The 19,364-nt window shown below is 59.3% G+C and overlaps 2 protein-coding genes across 3 annotated transcripts in view; one reads left to right on the plus strand and one right to left on the minus strand.

The window, feature by feature from the left end:
• The first annotated feature begins 755 nt into the window (after positions 1-755).
• Nrtn (neurturin) lies at positions 756-13,649 on the plus strand. 2 transcript variants are annotated; one of them, XM_004865673.4, is made up of 3 exons: positions 756-1,108; positions 9,879-10,054; positions 13,058-13,649. In XM_004865673.4, exons 2-3 carry the CDS (start codon positions 9,886-9,888, stop codon positions 13,480-13,482), a joined length of 594 nt encoding a protein of 197 aa, XP_004865730.1. In that variant the 5' UTR covers positions 756-1,108; positions 9,879-9,885; the 3' UTR covers positions 13,483-13,649. The 2 variants fall into 2 exon arrangements, with proteins under 2 accessions (XP_004865730.1, XP_087057845.1); XM_087201719.1 differs by lacking the exon at positions 756-1,108 and adding an exon at positions 1,545-2,493.
• Positions 13,650-14,911: 1,262 nt separating this feature from the next.
• The window catches only part of LOC101714266 (3-galactosyl-N-acetylglucosaminide 4-alpha-L-fucosyltransferase FUT3), a 38,424-nt gene continuing 33,971 nt past the window's right edge, over positions 14,912-19,364 (minus strand). Inside the window, exon 2 of the mRNA XM_004866067.3 lies at positions 14,912-17,727. Within this exon, the coding sequence (XP_004866124.1) occupies positions 16,606-17,718 (1,113 nt within the window). The 5' untranslated portion in view covers positions 17,719-17,727 and the 3' untranslated portion in view covers positions 14,912-16,605. The remainder of the gene's footprint in view (positions 17,728-19,364) is intronic.

The raw sequence follows: 19,364 nt of genomic DNA on the forward strand, positions 1-19,364 counted from the left end.
GCAGAAGTCTGGGTGGGAAGGGGATCCCCTGCGGGGCTCTGAGGCCAGATTGGGGGAACTGCTCCTGGATGGGGGGCGCTGTGACCACGCTATCGGTATTGTGTGTTGTTTTAGGGGAAACTTCGTGTACCCGCTCTCTGGAGATGGATTTTCTGGGGAAGGGGCTTCTTTTATTTTTTTGAAAGTGGACTTGGGACAGAACGGGGTAATCCTACAATCCTCAGTGAGGGGAGGGCACTTGTGGGGTGCGATCCTTGCCGTCAGGGTGGGCACTGTGGCTCTGTCTGCCAGAGAGGGATCTGGGGACGTCTAGGAACCTCAGATTTGTGGAAGAGAGGCCGTAGGGGTCCCCGGGTTGGGGCTGGGAAACAGTCCTGAAGACATTTCGTTCTGGGGGCTTCTCCCAAGGGGCGTTCTTGGAGACTTGCTTTGGGGAAGCGGTCTTGGGGCAAGGTGGGGGTCTGGCAGCCAGGGAGGATCGAGGGTCCCAGGCCTGGGCGTCAGGGGAACTAGGGTCACCTCTTTCAGGGAGGAGACGTCTTGGGGGTCTGGCTTTACCGAAGCGGCGCCGTCGGGGTCTCAGGGAGCTCGCCGTCTAGGGGGTCCCCCGCGACTCTGCCACCTGCGCTGCCCGAGGTGGGGTGGGGGTGCTCCCCTCGGGCGGGCGCGGGAGGAAAGGGGCGGGGCGGCTCCGGCCCGGGAAACCCGAGCCGCCGTTCAGCCCCGCCCCCGGCCCCGCCCCCGCCCGCCGGCCGAGCGGTCCGCGGCGCAGCTAGGAGAGCGCGCGGTGCAGCCGCTCCGAGCGCCGCCGCCCGAGCCCAGCCGCGCGCCCGCCTGCCCTCCCGCGCGCCATCCGTGCGCCCCGCGCCCTGCAGCCGCCGCCGTCCAGGGGGCCCCCGCCCTAGCCCCTGCCGCCCGGGATGGCCGTCGCCCGGGGCTAAGCGCGCCCGGGGGTGCGGCAGGGGGGACCCCATGGGCCGGCCCGTGCCGCGCACCCCCCGCGGCCGCCTCCTCCGGCCTGGGCCCCCCCGAGCACCTCGGGCCGGGGCGGCCCGGATGGCGGGCGCGGCGGCCAGGGCCGGGGCTGGGTAGTCGGCGCCGCGAGCAGGTAAGCGGCCCGGTCAGGGCGGGGTCGCGGGGATCCCCGCTCTAAGCTCTGGGGAGCCCGGGGTGAGTGAGGTGGTGGGGAGGGGGACAACAGGTCGGCGCGCGGAGGGGCGGGGGTCCCTGTGCGCCTCTCCAGGCCTGCCCGACGGCGCGCGCTCGATAGCTTCCTGCGCCCCCGTGGGTGCCTCCCAGGAGGCCCCCGCGTCCCCTGTCCTGGCCTCCACCCGGGAAAGACCCACGCGCCCCTCTGCTTGTGGTCCCCCGGGGCCGCCAGGGGCTTCGGGACCCCGCAGACCCCGGAAGGGGGCTGCCGTCGCGGCCCAGCTGCGCGCAGAAGTAAACATCTGTCAGCAGCGCGTTCCAGCCGCGTTCCCCGAGCGCCGCCGCCCGCCCGCCGGCCTGCCTGCCTGCCGGGGACACGGTGTCCTCCGGTGAGGGCCTGGCCCTGGCGTAGCTCGCGAGGCCGCCCGTTTAGCCACAAGAGGGCGTGAAACTCTTGGGGGGGGGGGGTCCCTTAAGGGCAAAGATTGCGTTTGCAGGGGGTCGAGGTGGAGGCTGGCTTCCCTGCTCTTGTCCCTTGAGGTCGGTGGTGGCTTCCAGTCATTAGGCCCAGGGGGTGGAGACAGAGGGCAGACTTGGGTGGGATATCGGGAGAAATGGCCCCTCCCCGGGGTCCATGCCACCAGGCTGCCTCCCCAGGAAGCAGCACAGGTACTAGGTACGCTGCCAGGCTCACGGGGCCTCTGGTCACCTGCACGGCTGGGTCACCATAACTTGCAGGGGTCCGGGAGGCTGGACCCCTTCCTGGCCTGTTTCCTCCCTGCCTGGCTGCCCTACCCTGCCCTGGTCCCACTTGCGTCCGGGTTCCCTGACATTCTTTGTCTGTCTCCGGTGCTGCCGCAGGCTGAGGAAGCCCCAGTTCAGCGTGACCAGCCCGGGCAGATTCCCAGCCTTGCCAGCTTCTCTCTCCCCCACCCCCTCCCTGCTCCTTTCATCCCAGGACTTCTGAGGGTCAGAGTTCCCAAGCCCACTGTGTCCCCAGCCAGCTGCAAAAAGCTAATTGTAGGGGCACAGGGAAGAAAACAAATGGCCCCCTCTTAAGCTGGGCGGGGTCTCTGAAATGCCACCAGCAATAGTATTTACCCCTCAGGGTTTGGGCCTTGATTTTCAGGGCACTGAGCAGAGGAGAGCACTTTCAAGTGTCTGGGGCAGAAGGAATCAAGAAGTTAGCAGCCAGACACAGGAATACAAACAAGAGGTTGTTTCAGTCTGTGTCACGATGACTCTTGTCAGGAGCTTGTGTTCTGTCTTTCAGACTCAGAGATACAGAGCTGGTGGAGCCCTGAATGAGGAGTGGGGCCTCTACCGAAAGATAGGAAGATCAAGGTAGACTTCCTGGAGGAGGGACACTGGGGCTGGGGCTGCAAAGGATGAGTAGGAGTTTTCTAAGTGGGGAAAAGAAAGGGCATTCCAGGTGGTGAGAATGGCACATGCAAAGATCTAGAGGCAGAAAGAGGAAAGAAGATGGCTCATTTTGGAATATGTAGGGTAACCCAGAGAGTGGCACAGAGAGACTGTTCTGGAAGGTTGACAGAGGAAGAACCTGTGAGGGTGGCCAAGGACAGATCTCAGCGGAGAAATGGAGAGGGGAGAGGAGCTGGTCCTTCTGGCATCCAGCATCACAAGGCTTCTCTCTAGGGCCTTCTCTGAAGGGACATCTTTCAGGGTCCTCTGGTGGGACAAAAGGTCCAGGCCTCAGGGCCAAGGAGGGATTGAGGGGCAGATGGGGATCTTTTTTCTTTTTCTGGTACTGGGGATCAAACTCAGGACCTTGCACTTGCAAGGCAGGCAAGGTGCCACTGAGCTACATCCCTGGCCCTTGTTTTTTTGAGACAGGGTCTTGCTCTGTAGCCCAGGAGGCCTCGAACTCACAGCAATCCTCCTGCCTCAGCCTCCCAAGTGCTGGGATGATAGGCATGCACCTCTGTACTAGGCGAGATGAGGGTTCTCTGATCTACCTAGTGAGTGCATTCTGAGCTCCAGGCCGGCCCAGCAGAAGCCCAGCCTCAGCTCCCCATTTCACAGCTGGCAAGACCGAGGCAGAGCTAGGCAGAGGGGTCTTTCTGTGAGCTCCTTCGTGCAGGGCTCTGGCCCGGGATGAAGTCAAATGCAAAACAGCTGCCACCCCTGCACAGGGCGGGTGGGGTAAGCAGAGGGGGACCCTTTGCTTGCAGGATACCCATGCTGGAGAGGTCCTGAGTAGGGAGCGAGTGGAAATGGGCCTCCTGGCAGCACTGTCCAGGATCGTGGACCAGACACCTCATCCAGTCCAAGTGAAATCAGGCTTCAGAGGCAGGCATGGTGGCGCACACCTGTCATCCCAGCACTCAGGAGGCTGAGGCAGGAGGATCACTGTGAGTTTGAGGCCAGCCTAGGCTATATAGTGAGACTCTGCTTTGAAAAAAAAAAATCAGGCTTCCAGCAAGCCCTGGAAGAAAGTAGACAGCAGTGCCTGGCTTGTAACACGTGGCTCCACTCTGCTCTGAGGAAACTGAGGTCTAGAGCAGAAACAGCCCTCAGGTCTAAATAGCACAGTTTGTTGCAGGGACCGAGGCCTGATTTGAGTCTGAGGAGATGGCAGAGGTGACTCAGACGCACTGGGCGGGACTGGCCCCGTCTTCGTCAGCGTCATGGTTCTAGCCCCACCTGCACTGCCTTGGTGCCTTGGTTTCCCTTCCACCAGCTGCCCAGCTGCCCAAGGTGGCGTCTTCCTGGCCGCCCCCAGAGGACCTGCATCTGCTGAACTGCGCTCCGGGCACCATGCCAGCTGCTCAGCAGTGCCAGGCCTCATTAGCCTTAAACCTTTTCACCCACCCGAGCCCCGCTGCTGGCTGCAGGTGCCTGTGGGGCCCGCCAGGCCCGCCTGTGTGGTCAAGGTGGGGATTTTACAGACCTACTGCTGGGGCCGAGAACCAGGGCCGCCCACACCGCTTGCTCCCAGGCGGGACTGCCTGCCCTGTTAGCTTCGCTCCTCTTTCCTTTTCTACTTTCAGAACTGGGGACTGAACCCAGGGCCTTCTCACTGAGCTCCATCCCCGGACCTTTTTATTTTTTGTTGTGAGACAGGGTTTGGCTAAGTTGCCCAAGGTGGGCTCAGACTTGTGATCCTCCTGCCTCAGCCTCCCAGAGTGCGGGGATGACAGGGATGCCTCAGTGAGCTTACCTCTGACTGCTTCCTCACCTTGTCCCTGGGCTCTGGTTGCTGCAGCCCCTCTGGTGACACCCAACAGGCAAGGTCCTGCCTCCCAGCCTTGGCCCTGCGTCCCCTGTGCCTGGAACAGCCTCCCCTGTCGGTCACTCGTGGCTGCCCCCTCCGGGAAGCCCTCCCTGGTCCCCCAGGCACCATCGAAATTGCCACCTTTGTTTGATCTTCACCATCTGTCAGAGCAGACCCGCCAGGCTTCTGCACTCTCTGAGGCTTTTCCTTGTTGGTTCCATGCCACTGTGTGTCTTTGAGAAAAGCTCTTAGCCCCCCTGGGTCCGTCTGTGCACCAGGCCTGAGCCCTCTCTCTCTTCTCTTCCTCTCAGCCAGGGGGCTCCTGGGCAGTGGCTGTGGAGTCATTTAGATCCAAACCCTGGTTCAACCTGTGTGACTCTGAGCAATCATTTAAGCTCCCCGAGCCTCCGTTTCCCCATGTAGAAACAAGGCTACCAACATCTTTTTTCAGGGACTGTGCAAGGGATCGAATGTAGGAGAAAGCACTTAGCACTGAGCCAGTGTTGCTGGGTCTTAATATTATTGTTATTGCAGTTACAGAGGCTGTTTACTACGCAGTTAAGAATGTGGAACAGTGGGTGTTGGAACTGGGGTTTTGAGGGGTGACCAGGAGTTTGCCGATCCATGTTCTAATCCTGGCTTAGCCACTTGGGCTGTGTGGCCCTGAGCAAGTCACCTCATTTTTCTGGACCTCAGTTTTCCCATCTACCAAATGGGATGAAATACTGCTTGCTTTGGCAGCACATGTACCAAATGGTACAAAATAATTCATACCTTTTTTCTTCCAGTCCTGGGGATTGAACCCAAGGCCTTCACATTGATGTACATCCTCAGCTCTTGTTTATTTATTTTAATTTTGAGACAAGGTCTTGCTAAGTTTTCCAGGCTGGATTTGAATTTGTAATCCTCCTGCCTCAGCCTTCTAAGGTGCTGAGATTACAGGCATGGGCCACTATACCTACTATGATCTTCACAAACACCTGGCGCAGACCTCCTTGGCACAAGCCACTGTCCCTGTCTGTCCACCTCTTGCTTTAGCAAAGACAGACCCAGAGACAAGCTTGTGGGGCATGGTGGTTTATCCTCAGAGTTGTGGAGAGCCAGTGATGGCTCTAGCAGGTGAGCAGCACTCCATTTCTAGGCACTGGGGAGAACAGGACAGGCTGGGGCCAGACGGCCTTCCCTGGCTGGGACAGGAAGGGACCGCTGGGGGGGTCTCTGCCTCCCCCCAACACCAGGAGCCACCCTGTACCCTGGCCCCTGGCCCCCACAGACACTGCGTGGAAACATCTGTGCTGGCCAGATGTTCCTGGTTTGCCCCCAGATGTATGTCGACGGCTTCCAGCTGCCCCAGCCTCCCTGCTGTCCCCTGGTGGGGAGGGGCCGGCCCTGGGGGCCTGGGGGGGCACATTTTTGTGGGCTGTGAAATTTGTTGCTTTGCAGAGCCATCGTTTCATCTTGAGAGAAGCCCAGACCCCTGGCCAAGTCCTGCCACTCGTGGGGCCTCAGTTTCTCCACCCATTCGACCCCAGGGACCCCCACAGGCCGTCCGGGAAGTGGAGATGCATGGCGCGGCCCTGGGAGTAGACCCAGCTGCCAGCTGTGGAGCTGAGAGCGCTGACAGGGAAACAGAGTCACAGGCGCACGAATGTGTGGGTCCGAGGCCTCGGCCTGCTGGCCTCCACCCCCAGGCCTGGGGAGGAGTTCATTGAATTCCGTGGCTCTCCAAATAGGAGAGACGTCCCGTGCAGACCATTGTACAGTCAGAGAAACTGAGGGCCAGGGAACCTGTTACCATTTAGAACTAGGCAGAACTGGCCTCTGAGCACAGCAGGCCAGAGCCCCGCGCATGCGTACACCCAAGTGCGCGGCCTTTCTACTCGCACATGCGCACACCTGGCTTCACGTCCAGCCTCTCTGCCTCTTGGCAGCCGTGACTGTCCCCACATCCGCCCGGTCAGGTCCTTCCTGGTGTTCCAATGGTCCTTAGCATCACCCTTTGGCTGCAGATGGGGAAACTGAGTCACCAAGGGATCATGAGTGAGGGGAAAGTCGGGGGGGGGGTGGCAGCTGACCCCACGATGGCAGGGCTAGGCAACTGGGCAGAGCTTGCAGCTAGAGGAGCAGGTCAGGCTGTCTCTAGGGGTTTTAAGAGCTAGGGCCTTGAAAGATGAATAGGAGTTTGCCAGACATGGATAAGCCAAATTCCCAGCTCCCGCAAAGTAGAAGAGATGACTGGATGGGAAGAAGGTTCCCCTCACCTTCTTCCTCTCCCTGGAAGGAGCCATGAGGGAAGGCACCTGGCCCCAACTTCGGAGCACCTGGAAGGGGGGGCCATGGGGCCCCAGGGCATCGCCTGTCATTTCTGTATCTTTAACACCCGCACACCCTCGCCCTCCATGCCCTCCTGTGGGCTTCTCGAGGCCCCTCTCAGCCTCAGTTTCTCCTCTCTCCCTGTCGGTCCCAGCAGGAAGCTGCTGACACCTGGCCTGGGTCCTTCTTGCCGAATTCAGACTTGTGTGAGTGGTAGAGAGATGCTCCAGTCCTGGACGGCGGGAATTCTCCAGCCTGGGGACCTTGTCCCCAGAAAGGAGGGGACCACTGCCCAGGCCCTGACTTGGCAGCATGGGTGGGCCTGGCTCCTGCAGGTCACAGACCCCGCCCTGCAGTCCTCTCCCACACCTGCGCCACCCCCTCCCGCACGGGTCTGTGCCACAGACAAACCAGTTGGGTGACCCGCACAGAAGGCCATTGTTAACGCTGCTTATCAGTGGGCCAGCGGCCCCCACAGGAGCGCCAGTGGGGGTCTGGACCCCAAGGCCATCAGGCTGTGGCCCTGCATCCTGGGGCTGGTTCCTCACACACCCGCCCTGTTCCCTATTAAACCCTTGGTGGAAACATGATCAGAACTCAGTCTCTTCCAGCCAAATGGGAAACTGAGGCAAGCCAGTGCCAGACAGGTGTGAGGGCAGCAGGTGCTAGTGGGCCAGTGAGGTCTGGGTGAGCTTCCCTAGCTGTCTCCCCGTCCTGGTGGCCAGGCTGCCACCAGCATTCAAATCCAAGCTCTGTGACCTTGGGCAAGTAACATTACCTCTCTGAGCCACAATTTCCTTTCTTTTCTTTATTTCTTTTTGAGACAAGGTCTTGCTCTGTAGTTCAGTCTGGCCTTGAATAAACAATAGCCCAGGCTGGCCTCACATTTGTGGTGATCCTCCTGCCTCAGCCTCTCCAGAATGCTGGGATTATAGGCCTGTGCCACCATGATCTGCTGTTTCTGGTCTGTAAAATGAAACGCCTATTACTGCCTTTTAGGACTCTTGTGAGGTTGAAATGCTTTAACGTGGGGTAAATTTGTAGAGTGGGACTGGGCATACAGTAGGTGCACATTAAGAGCAGAGGGGCTGGGTTTGGACATCCATGAGTGTCAGGACAGCTGGTCCCTTCCCCACCTGCCCTGCCCTTCCCTCTCTCTGCTCTCACTCCCTCTGCTCCAGCCCATGCTGCTCCTACACCACACCCAGGCTCCATCTTGGCCAATATTTTTGCGTATTGTCTGTCTTGGGCGCACAGTGTCCTCCAGCTGGCCCATCATAGGTGCTCAATAAACAAATGTTAGATGGGTGGGTGGATGCATGTGTGGATTTATTGGGAGTACGAGAGACCTGACAGTTGACATCTGCAGGCTTGGTATATACTTAATAAATGCAGTGGGCTTCTTGAAATGGGCTTGATGCTGGATCAGGGCTACACACTGAGACCTTGAACACTGGAATTTTTATTTTTTGCAGTACTGGGGATTGAATCCAGAGCCTTTATACTGAGCTACATCCCAAGCCCTTTTATTTTTTATTTTGAGATGAAGTGTTGCTAAATTGCCCGGGTTGGGCTTGAACTTGGGATCTTCCTCCCTTAGCCTCCCAGAATAGAACTTGGGATCAGAGCCACCCAATGCCAAGCTTGTCTCTTTCCTTCCTTCCCTTTTCCCTTCTGCAAATATCTATGAAGTGCTTATTCTGTGCCTCTCTCCTCGTTTGAGTCTCATCAGATCTGCAGATCCGTCCAGGATTTGCTTACTCCTGCGCTGGGGAGCTCAACCCTCAACATCAGCAACAGTGACAAAAACAGAAAAATAGCCATACCAGGCTGGGGGGATAGCACTTGCCTAGTATGTGGGAGGGCCTGAGCTCACCCTCCCCACACACATATACAAAGCAATAGCAACTACCACTAATGGAGGGCCCCCACCTATTCTGTGCCTCGGCTTCCCCTGCTATAAAATGAAGATGCAAGCACCTTTCTGATGGTTTAACGCACAAATGGTGCTTGATAATTAATTAAATGGTCCTTGGTAGTGTCGTCACCGTGTGCTAATGCGTCCAAGTGGGAGGGCGTCTGAGTGGAGGAGCGGGTTGGATTTCCGGCCTCGCCCATGCAGAACACAGGTAAATTGCGCGTTAATCAATGCTGCACGCAGCCTGCGGGGCCGGCGGTGCACGCATGGGGGCGCTGGCGACACCAGCCCAAGCCAGGCTGCAGCCACCGGCTCAGCTCCGCGCTGTTGTAAATGTTTACGCTGGGCCAGCGGCCAGGCTCCGCGACCCCAGGCGGCCGGCGGGAATGTAAACGCAGCCCGGGCACCGGCGCGTCTGAGCCCAGGAGGGGGCCGCGCGGCAGTTATTAAACGCCTACTGTATGCAACGAGCTCGTCGTTGCCAGGCAGCCGCAGCACTGAGTAACCTGTGCCCTCATGGGAGGGCAGATTGGGGGTGGTGCGGGCCAGAGGGACCGGCCAGAGGCCGTCAGCGAGGGCTTCCTAGAGGAGGCTCTGTCAGAAGGGGCGCCAGAGTGGGAGGGAGGGAAGAAGAGTGGGGGGGAATCGCCTGGGCCAAGGTAGGGGGTGGGGGTGGCACTCGGCGTTGGGGAAGCGTTGTTCTGTTGCTGCCCACTGTAGAGTATCGGTTTATCCCTCTGGAGGGGAAACTGAGGCTCGGAGAGGGACAAGGAGTCATTCAAGGACACAAATACGCAGGGCAAAGTCGGGCAAAGTGGGCTCAGGTTCCACCCACCCTTGTCCTACACTGCCCCTGCCGGAAGCCCTCACCACCCTCCTCCACTTGCTGGATACACCGGCTGGTTTGGGCCTCTGGGCCTTTGCACCACTCTGCCTCCTTCTCCGCCCCAGACACTATGCTCATAGGCCTGGCGAACTCCCACCCTTGTTCAAGCCTGGGCTCCACCGTGAGCCTCTTAGGAAAACACTCCGGGACCCTGAAAGGGGGGCGGCTCCCCTTTTACTCTGGCACCGAGCCCGCCCCAGCCCTGGCAATGCCTCCCCAGCATGTTCCATGGTTCCCAGATGAATCGTTTCGATGCTACTAATGATTATTAAGCACGGGGTGTTCAAAGGCAGGGGCCCCGCTGTTTGCAGTGCCCGGCACCCCGTTTGTCACCAGAGACAGACGGAGGGCGGCGGCTGACTACCCCGTGCCCGCAGGCCGAGGATGCAGCGCTGGAAGGCGGCAGCCCTGGCTTCCGTGCTCTGTAGCTCCGTGCTGTCCATCTGGATCTGCCGCGAGGGTCTGCTGCTCAGCCACCGCCTGGGACCCGCGCTGGCCCCGCTGCGCCGCCCCCCTCGCACCCTGGACGCCCGCATCGCCCGCCTGGCCCAGTGTAAGCGCGCCCTGCCCTGGGGTGGCCGTCACGCGGGAGTTTCAGGCCATGGCTTTTAGACGCCACAGGGGGAGGCGGGTGCAAATCCCCCCGCGGGACTGACGGGGGAGGGTGGCTGCCGGCAACGGGGTCCCTCAGTTTAGCTGTCGCAAGGAATGAGGCCCTGGCCCTGAGGGACTGTGGGGGCCAGATGGAGATTAGACCTGGCGTTCAGCCCGGCCTTGCAGCACAGCGGGGGTCCAGGGAAAGAGAGAGGCGATCCCAGGGTGACCTGCCCGAGTGTCAGGGGCCAAGGGGAGGGAGACAGAGAAGGAGATCTGGGGATGGGCAGAGGGGCCCAAGATGGGGAGGAACAGAGAGAGAGAGCGCGCCCCAGGCCTGGGTAAGAGCTGCCAGGCGCCCTGGGAACGCTCACCTCCGGGCACAGCCTTTTCTAAACTCCTCACCCAGCCCTGGCGCGCTCGTCTGGCCGCAGATTCGGTCCCGTGAGGGCGGCGCGTGGGCCCTGACTCCACGTGCATGTGCACGTGAACGTGTCCACGCGGGTGGCGGGCACAGAAGCAGGTGTGGGCGCGAGCACGTCTACGCTCGCCCGCTGCCAGCCCACACAATCCTCCATTCTTGTCCTCACAATGGACAAGGGTAGCCTGGGGCAGGAGCTTCGCTCCCCTGTATCCCAATCCCCCACCCTCCTGCAAACAGCCACGTCCTTCGTAGGACACTGGGTCCCCAGACCTAAGCCAGCCTGCAGGACCAGGACCTGGGGGCAAGGGGGAGTGGGTCTACCCAGGGCAAGTGCCTGCCTGTCTCACGTCCTGTCCCTGGGCCCAGCCTGTGGGGGAAGGCAGTGGCTTCTGGTCCCCCCCAAATCCTCAGAGCTCAAGGCCCCGAGCTAACACACAGAAAAGGGGTTGTTTCTCCTCCTCCTCCTCCTCCTCCTCCTCCTCCTCCTTCTTCCTCCCCCCGCCCCTTAATGAGGATTCAATCCAGGGCCTTTGCAGTGATCTATGTACATCCCTGGCCCTTTTTACATTTTTTATTTAAGCTTTTGAGACAGGATCTCACTAAGTTGCTCAGTCTGGGCTCAAACTTGCCACCCTCCTGCCTCAGCCTTTTGAGTAGCCGATGATAGGTGTGCATCATCACACCAGGCTGGACAAGTCTAGGAAGGTGGACAGAGGTGGGGGGAATCTCATTTCTGTTTTTCCAGACCCCTTGTAAATAGCCAGCCCTGCTGGAGGAAGACAGGGACAAACAGGTTATTCGTTGCTCCTGAGAAATTCAAGTTTAACCATGCACCAGTACTTTATGTGGCAACCCCTAGATCACTTTGGGGGAGGAAACATGGTAGAATTACTTTTCCAGTCCTGCAAAGAGAATCCAGGGCCTTTGCATGAGCTCCATCCCCAGGCTTTTTTTGGAGGGGTTTGGATACAGGGTCTCACTATGTAGCTCAGACTGACCTTGAACTCACAGTGATCCTCCTGCCTCAGCTCCCAAGTGTTGGGATTGTAGGCATGTGCCACCACTCTGGGCATCCCCAGACATTTTATATTTTTCATTTTGGGACAGAGTTTCACTAAGTTGCCCAAATTTTAAGCCCCAGAAATGAACTGGGCTTGCACCGAACCCCTCAGCACCGTCCTGCTCACCCCTGTCTCAATCCTGGGCTGAAGGGACACAGAATCTGTGCCCAGAGGTCCCCAAACGCCCACCTATTCAGTTCAATCCTTGACAGGGATGAAGCAAGATTCTTCGAGTAGACAGGGAAACAGGGAAAACAGGGAAGCGAGGAGCAGGGGCCTGGCAGGGATGAAAGTGGCAAAGCCAGGCTCAGAGGTGGAGTTTGTGTGGTGTGAGACACCCCCGGTGGAAAAAGCCTCACCCCCTGGCAAGGAAAGCCCCTCCTCCTCAGGCCTCCCAGAAAGCTCCTTCTCTCCCTGGCCAGGTGTGTGGGCCTCTCGCTGGAGTCAGGCAGGTGCTCGATTCACGATCTCCTTCTGCAGCCCTGTGCCTGGCCGACACCTGCCCTTCCTCCATGGGCACTGCCAGCATTTGCCCCACTCTGACTGGCACTGCTGGGCAGGGCCAGTTCCTTGGGTTATAAATCGGGGCTGGGGGGCTGGGAATCTGACTGGAGGCCAAATTTGGGCAAACGAGAGAGGCAGAATGTTCTTTTTGTCCCCCTCTCTCTTGGCCACCTGCTAGTGGTGTGATCTTGGCCACATCTCCACCCTCCTTACCTCTTACGAGGGGTGGACCTGATAGTACCTGCAGCCACCCATGGGGCAGGGTCCTACACAGGCTTTTTGTACAGTAGTCCTTACTACTGAGAAGCCCAAAATGTTCCTCACTCCCCACCCCCAGTACGCAGGATTGCTCCCAGGCTTTCTCACTGAGCCACAACCCCAGCCTTGTTTTTGGTTTTTGAGTGAATCTTGCTTAACGGCCCAGGCTGGGCTGGATCTTGTGATCCTCCTGCCTCAGCCTCCCAGAATGCTGGGGTGGTAGGTGTGTGTACCACACCTTCAGTTTCTTAGACGGAGAAACAGATCTACCGCAGCTAGGAGAAAGGAGGGTGTTTGGGAAGAGTCCTGAGGCTCAGAGACTGGATATGGGGTCTTTGGGTAGGGACTCCTAACAGCTCAGCTAAAGGATGAGGGCTTGGGGCTGGGGTGGGGGGGAGACGCCCCAGGGCAATCCAGCCCAGGGATAGGTGCCACACAGAATTGAGAGCAGATGGAGGGAAGATGGGCAGCAGTGGGGAGGGGGACCCCAAAGGACATGGTTAGAGACCCATTCAGTTTAAACTCAAGGTGGAAAGAAAAGCGGGGACACCCAGAAAACACAAGCGCAGGGTACAGAGAGGGGTGTTGGTGAGGGTGCATGCTCAGCCCAGCCAGAGGGCAGGGAAGGCAGATCTGGGCGCAGGTCCGAGCAAGGGTCCCCCTGGCCGGGCCGGCGCAGCGCGGACCCACCGATGCCCCTCCTCTCTCCCCGAAGACCGAGCGCTGTTGCAGGGTGCACCGGACGCCGTGGAGCTGCGCGAGCTGACGCCCTGGGCCGACCGCGCCCCAGATCCGCGCCGTCGAGCGGGGTCCAGGCTGCGGCGCGCGCGTGCGCGGTCGGGGTCACGGCCTTGCGGCCTGCGAGAGCTGGAGGTGCGCGTGAGCGAGCTGGGCCTGGGCTACGCCTCAGATGAGACGGTACTGTTCCGCTACTGCGCAGGCGCCTGCCAGGCGTCCTCGCGCGTCTACGACTTGGGGCTACGGCGCCTGCGCCAGCAGCGGCGCTTGCGGCGGGATTTGGTGCGTGCGCAGCCCTGCTGCCGCCCGACGGCCTATGAAGACGAGGTGTCTTTCATGGATGTGCACAGCCGGTACCACACAGTGCAAGAGCTATCGGCGCGCGAGTGCGCCTGCGTGTGACCCTACCTCACCCTGCCCAGCAAGACGATGGCCACGCCCCCCGCCCTCGATGTCACCCACAGTCCAACCTGGACAGCCCCCGAGAAAGACCGCGCATGTGCGGAGGATGCCGTCGAGGCCGTGGGACTCTCGCGATAACTGTATTGAGATAAAGTGTGGGAAGTCGAGCCCGGCTAGTGATTTACTCTATGGAGACCCCACCAGCTGGTGCAGCCTACGGGTCTCCCAAGGGGGGCGTGGGAAGTAATACCTGCAGGGTGGTGGTGGGGACCCTGTTTTGCTTTGGGAAGGAAGAAAAGTTGATGGCAAAGAGGGACCTGTTTCGGGGGGACAAAAAGGAAGGTGTGGTGGCACACGGCTATCATTCTAGCATTCGAGGGGCTGAGGCAGGAGGACAGCATAGCAAGACTATCTCAGAAAAAGGTGGGTGCAGGGTCATTAGGACCATCCTTCCCATCTGCCGCTGGACCCCTACTCCTCCCGGGCATAACCCTATCTGCATCTTCCTTCAGTGTGTGCTGATGAGGGCACAGAGGGGCATTGAGGTCGGAGAGAGGATGAGCCATTATATGGATGAAGATAATGGGGTCTAGGAGGACCCAGGGCTCCCCTGCCTGACGCGCTCTCCTTTCACCAGCTAAAAATACTGTACCCGCACGCTGCCCATCTCTGGGTGGGTGTAGAACTGGGCGGGCGCCAGCCCCATCCAGCCGAAGCCAGCTCCTGCTGGGGCAGAGCTGGGTCCCCAGAGACCTGGGTCCTGGGCCCATAAAAGCCCTGGCCAGGCCTGGAAGAGGGATTTACGACGGGCCTGCACGAAGGATTGGAAAAAAGCTCTGGGCGGGTGTTTGGATTTGTCCCTGGTGTCACCTTGATGCTTGGCAGACCCAGGTGGCGGTAGAAGGCCGGGTGTTTTGTTCCCAGAGCCCAGGGAGGGGTCGGCCGGCGCCAGGGTCTTAGGGTGGGGGAGGGCAGAGAGCGTGCACCTCTCCCCTCCTGTCCCTCTGAGGCTGTCTGCAAGGTACAACTCCCCCTTGTGCCCTGACAGCTTTCCTAAGGCCTGGTCCCCTCCCGCTGTCCTTCCCATTAGGAGACATCACCTCCCTTGCGCCCACCTCCCGGGAGCACTCCTCGGGCCCCCTTTCCCTGAGGTATCTCCTGAGGGCATGGGTCCCTCCTCCCCTAAATCTGGGGGCCCCAGAGGTACCGGCCTCCCCTTCTCTCCCACACCCCTGAGTTCAGGATCTCCTCAAGCACTTCACAGGCTCTGTGCCCATCCTGAGGCTGGAGGGCATCACCATCAGAAGTCACCCCCAGGAGGACCACCGAGCCTTCCGGTGCAGCCTGGTTCCTGGCTCCCTGCCCCACCCCACCCAACCCCTGCCACAGCTGGAGACACTCAAGGCAGCTATGGAGCAGGACTTCCAGGGAGCCCTGGGGCAAGGATTGGTGGCCAGGCCCCAGCCGTGGGTGGTCTGCTTGGAAGCAGTTGCAGGCCCCTGACTGGCTGGGGTCCCTGCCTGCCCCCACAGACTTCTGACTCTGAGGTTTGGGGTGGTGGATTCCTGCTCTGTATGGGCTGACTCAGCCCAGGCTTAGCAGAGGCTGGAGTCCCCAAATGCTGCAAAGGGCAAGTGGCTCAGTTTCCCCATCCTGTCTGGCCCTGGAGGCCCCAAGCCTCAGAGGGGAAATTGCTCAGCCCCGGACAAAAGGGGAAAGATGGGTGCTGGAGCTGGGATATGCAGCGAGGAAGCTCCCTGCCTCGGTGTGTGTGTGTGTGCATGCATGGTATGTGTGCAAGGGTGTGCCTGTGCACACCCTCCCAGGGCCTCCTCATCTCCTGCCAGCTCCAGCACCTGACCACTGGCATGAGCTGCCTAAGAACTGGAAACAAAGGCCCTGGGGCCAGATTCTCAGCAGCACCCAGCATGCACAGGGCAGGGGTCCCAGTGTTACACACACGCATGCACACTCATGGGGGACAGTGTCACCACCAACATGGATCACACACAGACCCCGGACTCTGGTTCCTGCCTGCACAGAGGGGACCCCAAGGTCATGGCTTATCCCCAGAGGCACACGGGTCACTCATGGGGCCACACCCCCCAGCCTCATCCTCACACACACAGACATAGGGTCACACAGGTACAGCCTTGTCCCAGTGGCAGTGACAGATGGCCTCAGTCATTTAAGCACCTTGTACACCAGCCTCTCAGTGTCACAATGGAGGCACCCTTCCAGGGTGACAGAGCCACATGCTCCAAACAACCCTCCACCCACTGGCACACATGGGCCCGCATGCAAGCAGAAGCACACAGGCACACACAAGCCCGAGCCCCCAGCACACCCCCGTGACAGGTCCAGACCACCACAGGCTGAGTCTTCCATACCCATGTGCTCAGTCATGCGCTTGCCCTTCCCTGAGCTCTGCCATCCTGCTACTCATGCCTTGGTCCACACGCCAGCTGCACTCACCCCAGGCACAGGGCAGGAGAGGTCCCGTGTCCCAGCCCAGCCCTGTCAGACCCTGACAGTCTAGCCCTCCACTCCCCGCTCCCTTGGGTCTTTGTCACCTCATCCTGGCAGCACCCACCCCCAGGGACATCCTCCCAAAGGGCCTGACCTTCAGGGTCACAGAAGGGTCAGGAGCAGTGCTTTCCCGTCTCTTGACATTGGGGGTCACATCCATCCTGGTACACAGGGTCTCTCCTGGGCACCTTGGGGTGATTGGCCCAATCCTGGCCTTTGTGCAATAGACAACACCACTCCCCTCCCCCAGATAGGACAGTCCGAAGTGACTCTGGAGATTGGGGTGGGGGCAGAAGGGGAAATGGCTATTTTAGGACAAGGAGGGACACATCCATGTGCCTTGCATCACACCCATCTGGAAAATGGCAAGGACATCACAAGCCAGTCAGCTGGAAGAATTGTCACCAGTGAGCAAGATCCCAGAGAACCAGCTCCCCAGGGACAAGGGTCTGACAGGGTGAGGTCCCCCAGCAGCCAAGGTCCCCAGCAGGGGAGGGTTCTGGATGGTAACAGCATGGTGATGTGTCCCCTAGCAGGGCCTTGGATGATGAGTCCTCCACAGGTGAGTTCCCCGGGGAGGCCAGGCTGGCTGCATCATGTGAACCAGGCAGCAATGCTGCCCACCGTCTGGTACCTGGGCCCCTCCTGCAGCCGCCAGCAGGCCTTGCAGAAAGCCAGGGCCCAGCTACTGGTGCCCACCCGTAGCGTCTCCCGCCAGCGGAAGTAGCTCAGGTAGCGGGCATCGTCCTTGTCCAGTGCCAGCAGGTGCTGCGCCAGGGCCTGGGGGCTCGGGAAGTCGTCGACGTGGATGAAGGCGTCGGGCGGCAGGAAGCGCTCATAGTTGCTCCGGCTGGGGCCCAGGACCACGGGCACAGCGGGCGCCTGCAGTGCGTTCTTCCAGAGCTTCTCCGTGATGTAGTCGGGGTGCTGCGAGTTCTCAAAGGCCAGGTAGAACTTGTACCGGGCCAGGTGCTCCTGCATGGCCTTGTGGGGCAGCGGCAGGTGATGCGAGCCGTACACGTCCACCCGGAGGTGCGCCCGCAGCTGGTTGTAGTACCGCACCCTGGCTGAGTTCTCTTTCCAGTTGGACACAGCCCAGGCCACCAGCCGGGTCTTGGCCGAGAGGTTGACTGGCAGGGCAGTGGGGTGGCCTTCCCGGGGCTCCAGCCAGCCGTAGGGCGTGAAGATGTCCGAGTCGCTGCGGTAGGACATGGTGAGGTTGAAGTAGCCATCCAGGGCCCGCAGCTGGCTGCAGTGGCTGGGCGACTCCATGCTGAACCACACCCAGCGCTGGCCTGGTGGCCGAGGTGAGGGTGGGAGCTTTGTCTTGGGCCCGTAGCTGACCTCCCGGTGGTGTACGATGACCGCGTCTGCCCCGGGGTACACGCTGCGGTTGGCGGTTATGTGGCAGTGGGCTGTGCCCGGCCGTATGTCCGAGCAGCGGGACAGAGACACCGGGCTGTTGAATGGCCACGTCCACAGCAGGATGAGCAGGGCCCGGGGCCCGGTGGGCTGTGTGGGGGACGCCAGCCCTGCAGACCCACAGGGAGCTGTGGGGACAGGATCCGTGGCACTGGGCCCTGGTCTAGGGGACCCTGTGGGATGGTCCTGTGACACTCGCAGGTAAGAGAAGAAGCAGACAGCCAGGAGCAGCTGTAAGAGCAGCCCGGAGAGACAGTGCCGCCTGGGACACTGGAGCCGCTCCATGGGTCAGGGCTGCTGGGGGAGAGGAGAGGACAGAGCATTATGGATGAGAGCGACCACGTCTAGGGGGAACGTGAGTGACACAGTTAATGTTGGAGATCTGCCACAGGAAGTGTTTGTATCCCTCTTTCACAGAGGACGAAGCTGTGACCAAGGAACTCACAGCAAAGAAACAGCACGGCTGGATTTGTCTCTCACTACCACCCCCCAAACCTAACCATAGAGCAGCATGTGGTGACACAAATCTGTAACATCAGCACTCAGGAGAGAATTTTGAGTTCCAGGCCACCTGGGACTACTTAACAGATTGTCTCAACACCGGCCACCAGTGCTATCCAAAGACTCGCCCCTATGTCCCGCATTCCCCTCCATCGAATCTGTGGCAGAGAGAGGCAGGCAGGCATTGGAATGCTCCTGCAGGACCAACGAGCAGCATCCCTGCCAACGGAAGAAAGGTGGATGTCTCCCAAGTGCCCACTGGGAAATGGATGAGCACAGTGTGGTCCATCCACACGGGAGACACTGCATGGCCACCCCAGGGAAGGGAATCCTGGCACCTGCTAGTGCGGGTTGGAGTTTGATACCAGGAAATACCCAGGACACACATGGCTAGGTGAATTCATAAAGACCTACAGAAGATTAGGATGCACTGGGGCTGGGGTTGTGGCTCAGGGGGTGCTAGCATCCAGCAGGCGCTGTGTTCCATCCCCAGCACTGCAAAAAATGTTGCATTTAAATTCAAAAATAAAGTGACCGGAGCTGCAGGGGGAGGAAAGTATGGGGAGCTACTATTTAATGCATGTAGTGTTTCTGGAAAAGTCTTGGAGATGGATGGTGGAGAAGGCTTCATAACAATCTCTCTCTCTCTCTCTCTCTCTCTCTCTCTCTCTCTCTCTCTCTCTCTCTCTCTCTCTGCCCCCTCTCTCCCTCTCCCTCTCCCTCTCCCCCTCCCCCTCCCCCTCCCTCTTCCTCTCCCTCTTCCTCTCCTCTCTCTTGTCCTCTCCCCTTTTACACTTGAATAGGATCAAGGACTAAAAATGGTAGTGTAAAAGCTGGTAGCAAAATACAGTTTCTCTGACACCTGGAACTGACACACCCGGAAGACAAGAAGTTAATGAAAAGAAAAAGAAGAGCTCCAGACATCAAGAAAGAGCTGACAGTAAAACTAGAAACCACAGAGAAACTCAAGACAAGACAAGAACCAAGCAGTCTGGAATAGGAATCCTGGCCCTGTCTCTGTACACACAGTTCATTTGCTCCTCTCTGCATAGTGCTGGGGTCAGGACCCCGGGAGAAGGGTGAACACAAAGAAAACCTCAGACATTATGCTGAGCAGGATGAAGAGGGATGAAAACACCAAAGCAACCAAAGCTCAGGACACATCACATGGAAACAGAACCTAACTAAAGAGATCTCAGTAATGATAGAGTTTTTCCATCTAGGTGATGCCCAACCCACAGCACAGAAACAATAGAAACATGAAAAAGCAAGGTTAACAAGATGCCCCCCGATTCTGAGCTCCCCAAAAGCTGTTCTCACAGACACAGAAGTAGGGGAAGCAATAGGCCAAGAACTCAGAGTAAATGAGCAAAATGTTTGAAGAGATAAAAGAGGAAACATATAAACAGATGCATAAGATGTTTAAGAAC

The sequence above is a fragment of the Heterocephalus glaber genome, unplaced genomic scaffold, assembly GCF_053883595.1.
Source record: "Heterocephalus glaber isolate CG9 unplaced genomic scaffold, H.glaber_assembly_v1.0 deba00001760, whole genome shotgun sequence".
Classification (NCBI taxonomy): domain Eukaryota; kingdom Metazoa; phylum Chordata; class Mammalia; order Rodentia; family Bathyergidae; genus Heterocephalus; species Heterocephalus glaber.

Excerpts from the sequence above, each read along its gene's own strand:
- Nrtn (XM_087201719.1), top strand. The coding sequence starts at position 2,228 with ATGCCACCAGCAATAGTATTTACCCCTCAGGGTTTGGGCCTTGATTTT. Across the intron at positions 2,494-9,878 it reads CGAAAGATAGGAAGATCAAG|GCCGAGGATGCAGCGCTGGA; the intron begins GTAGACTTCCTG and ends CCGTGCCCGCAG. Across the intron at positions 10,055-13,057 it reads CATCGCCCGCCTGGCCCAGT|ACCGAGCGCTGTTGCAGGGT; the intron begins GTAAGCGCGCCC and ends CTCTCCCCGAAG.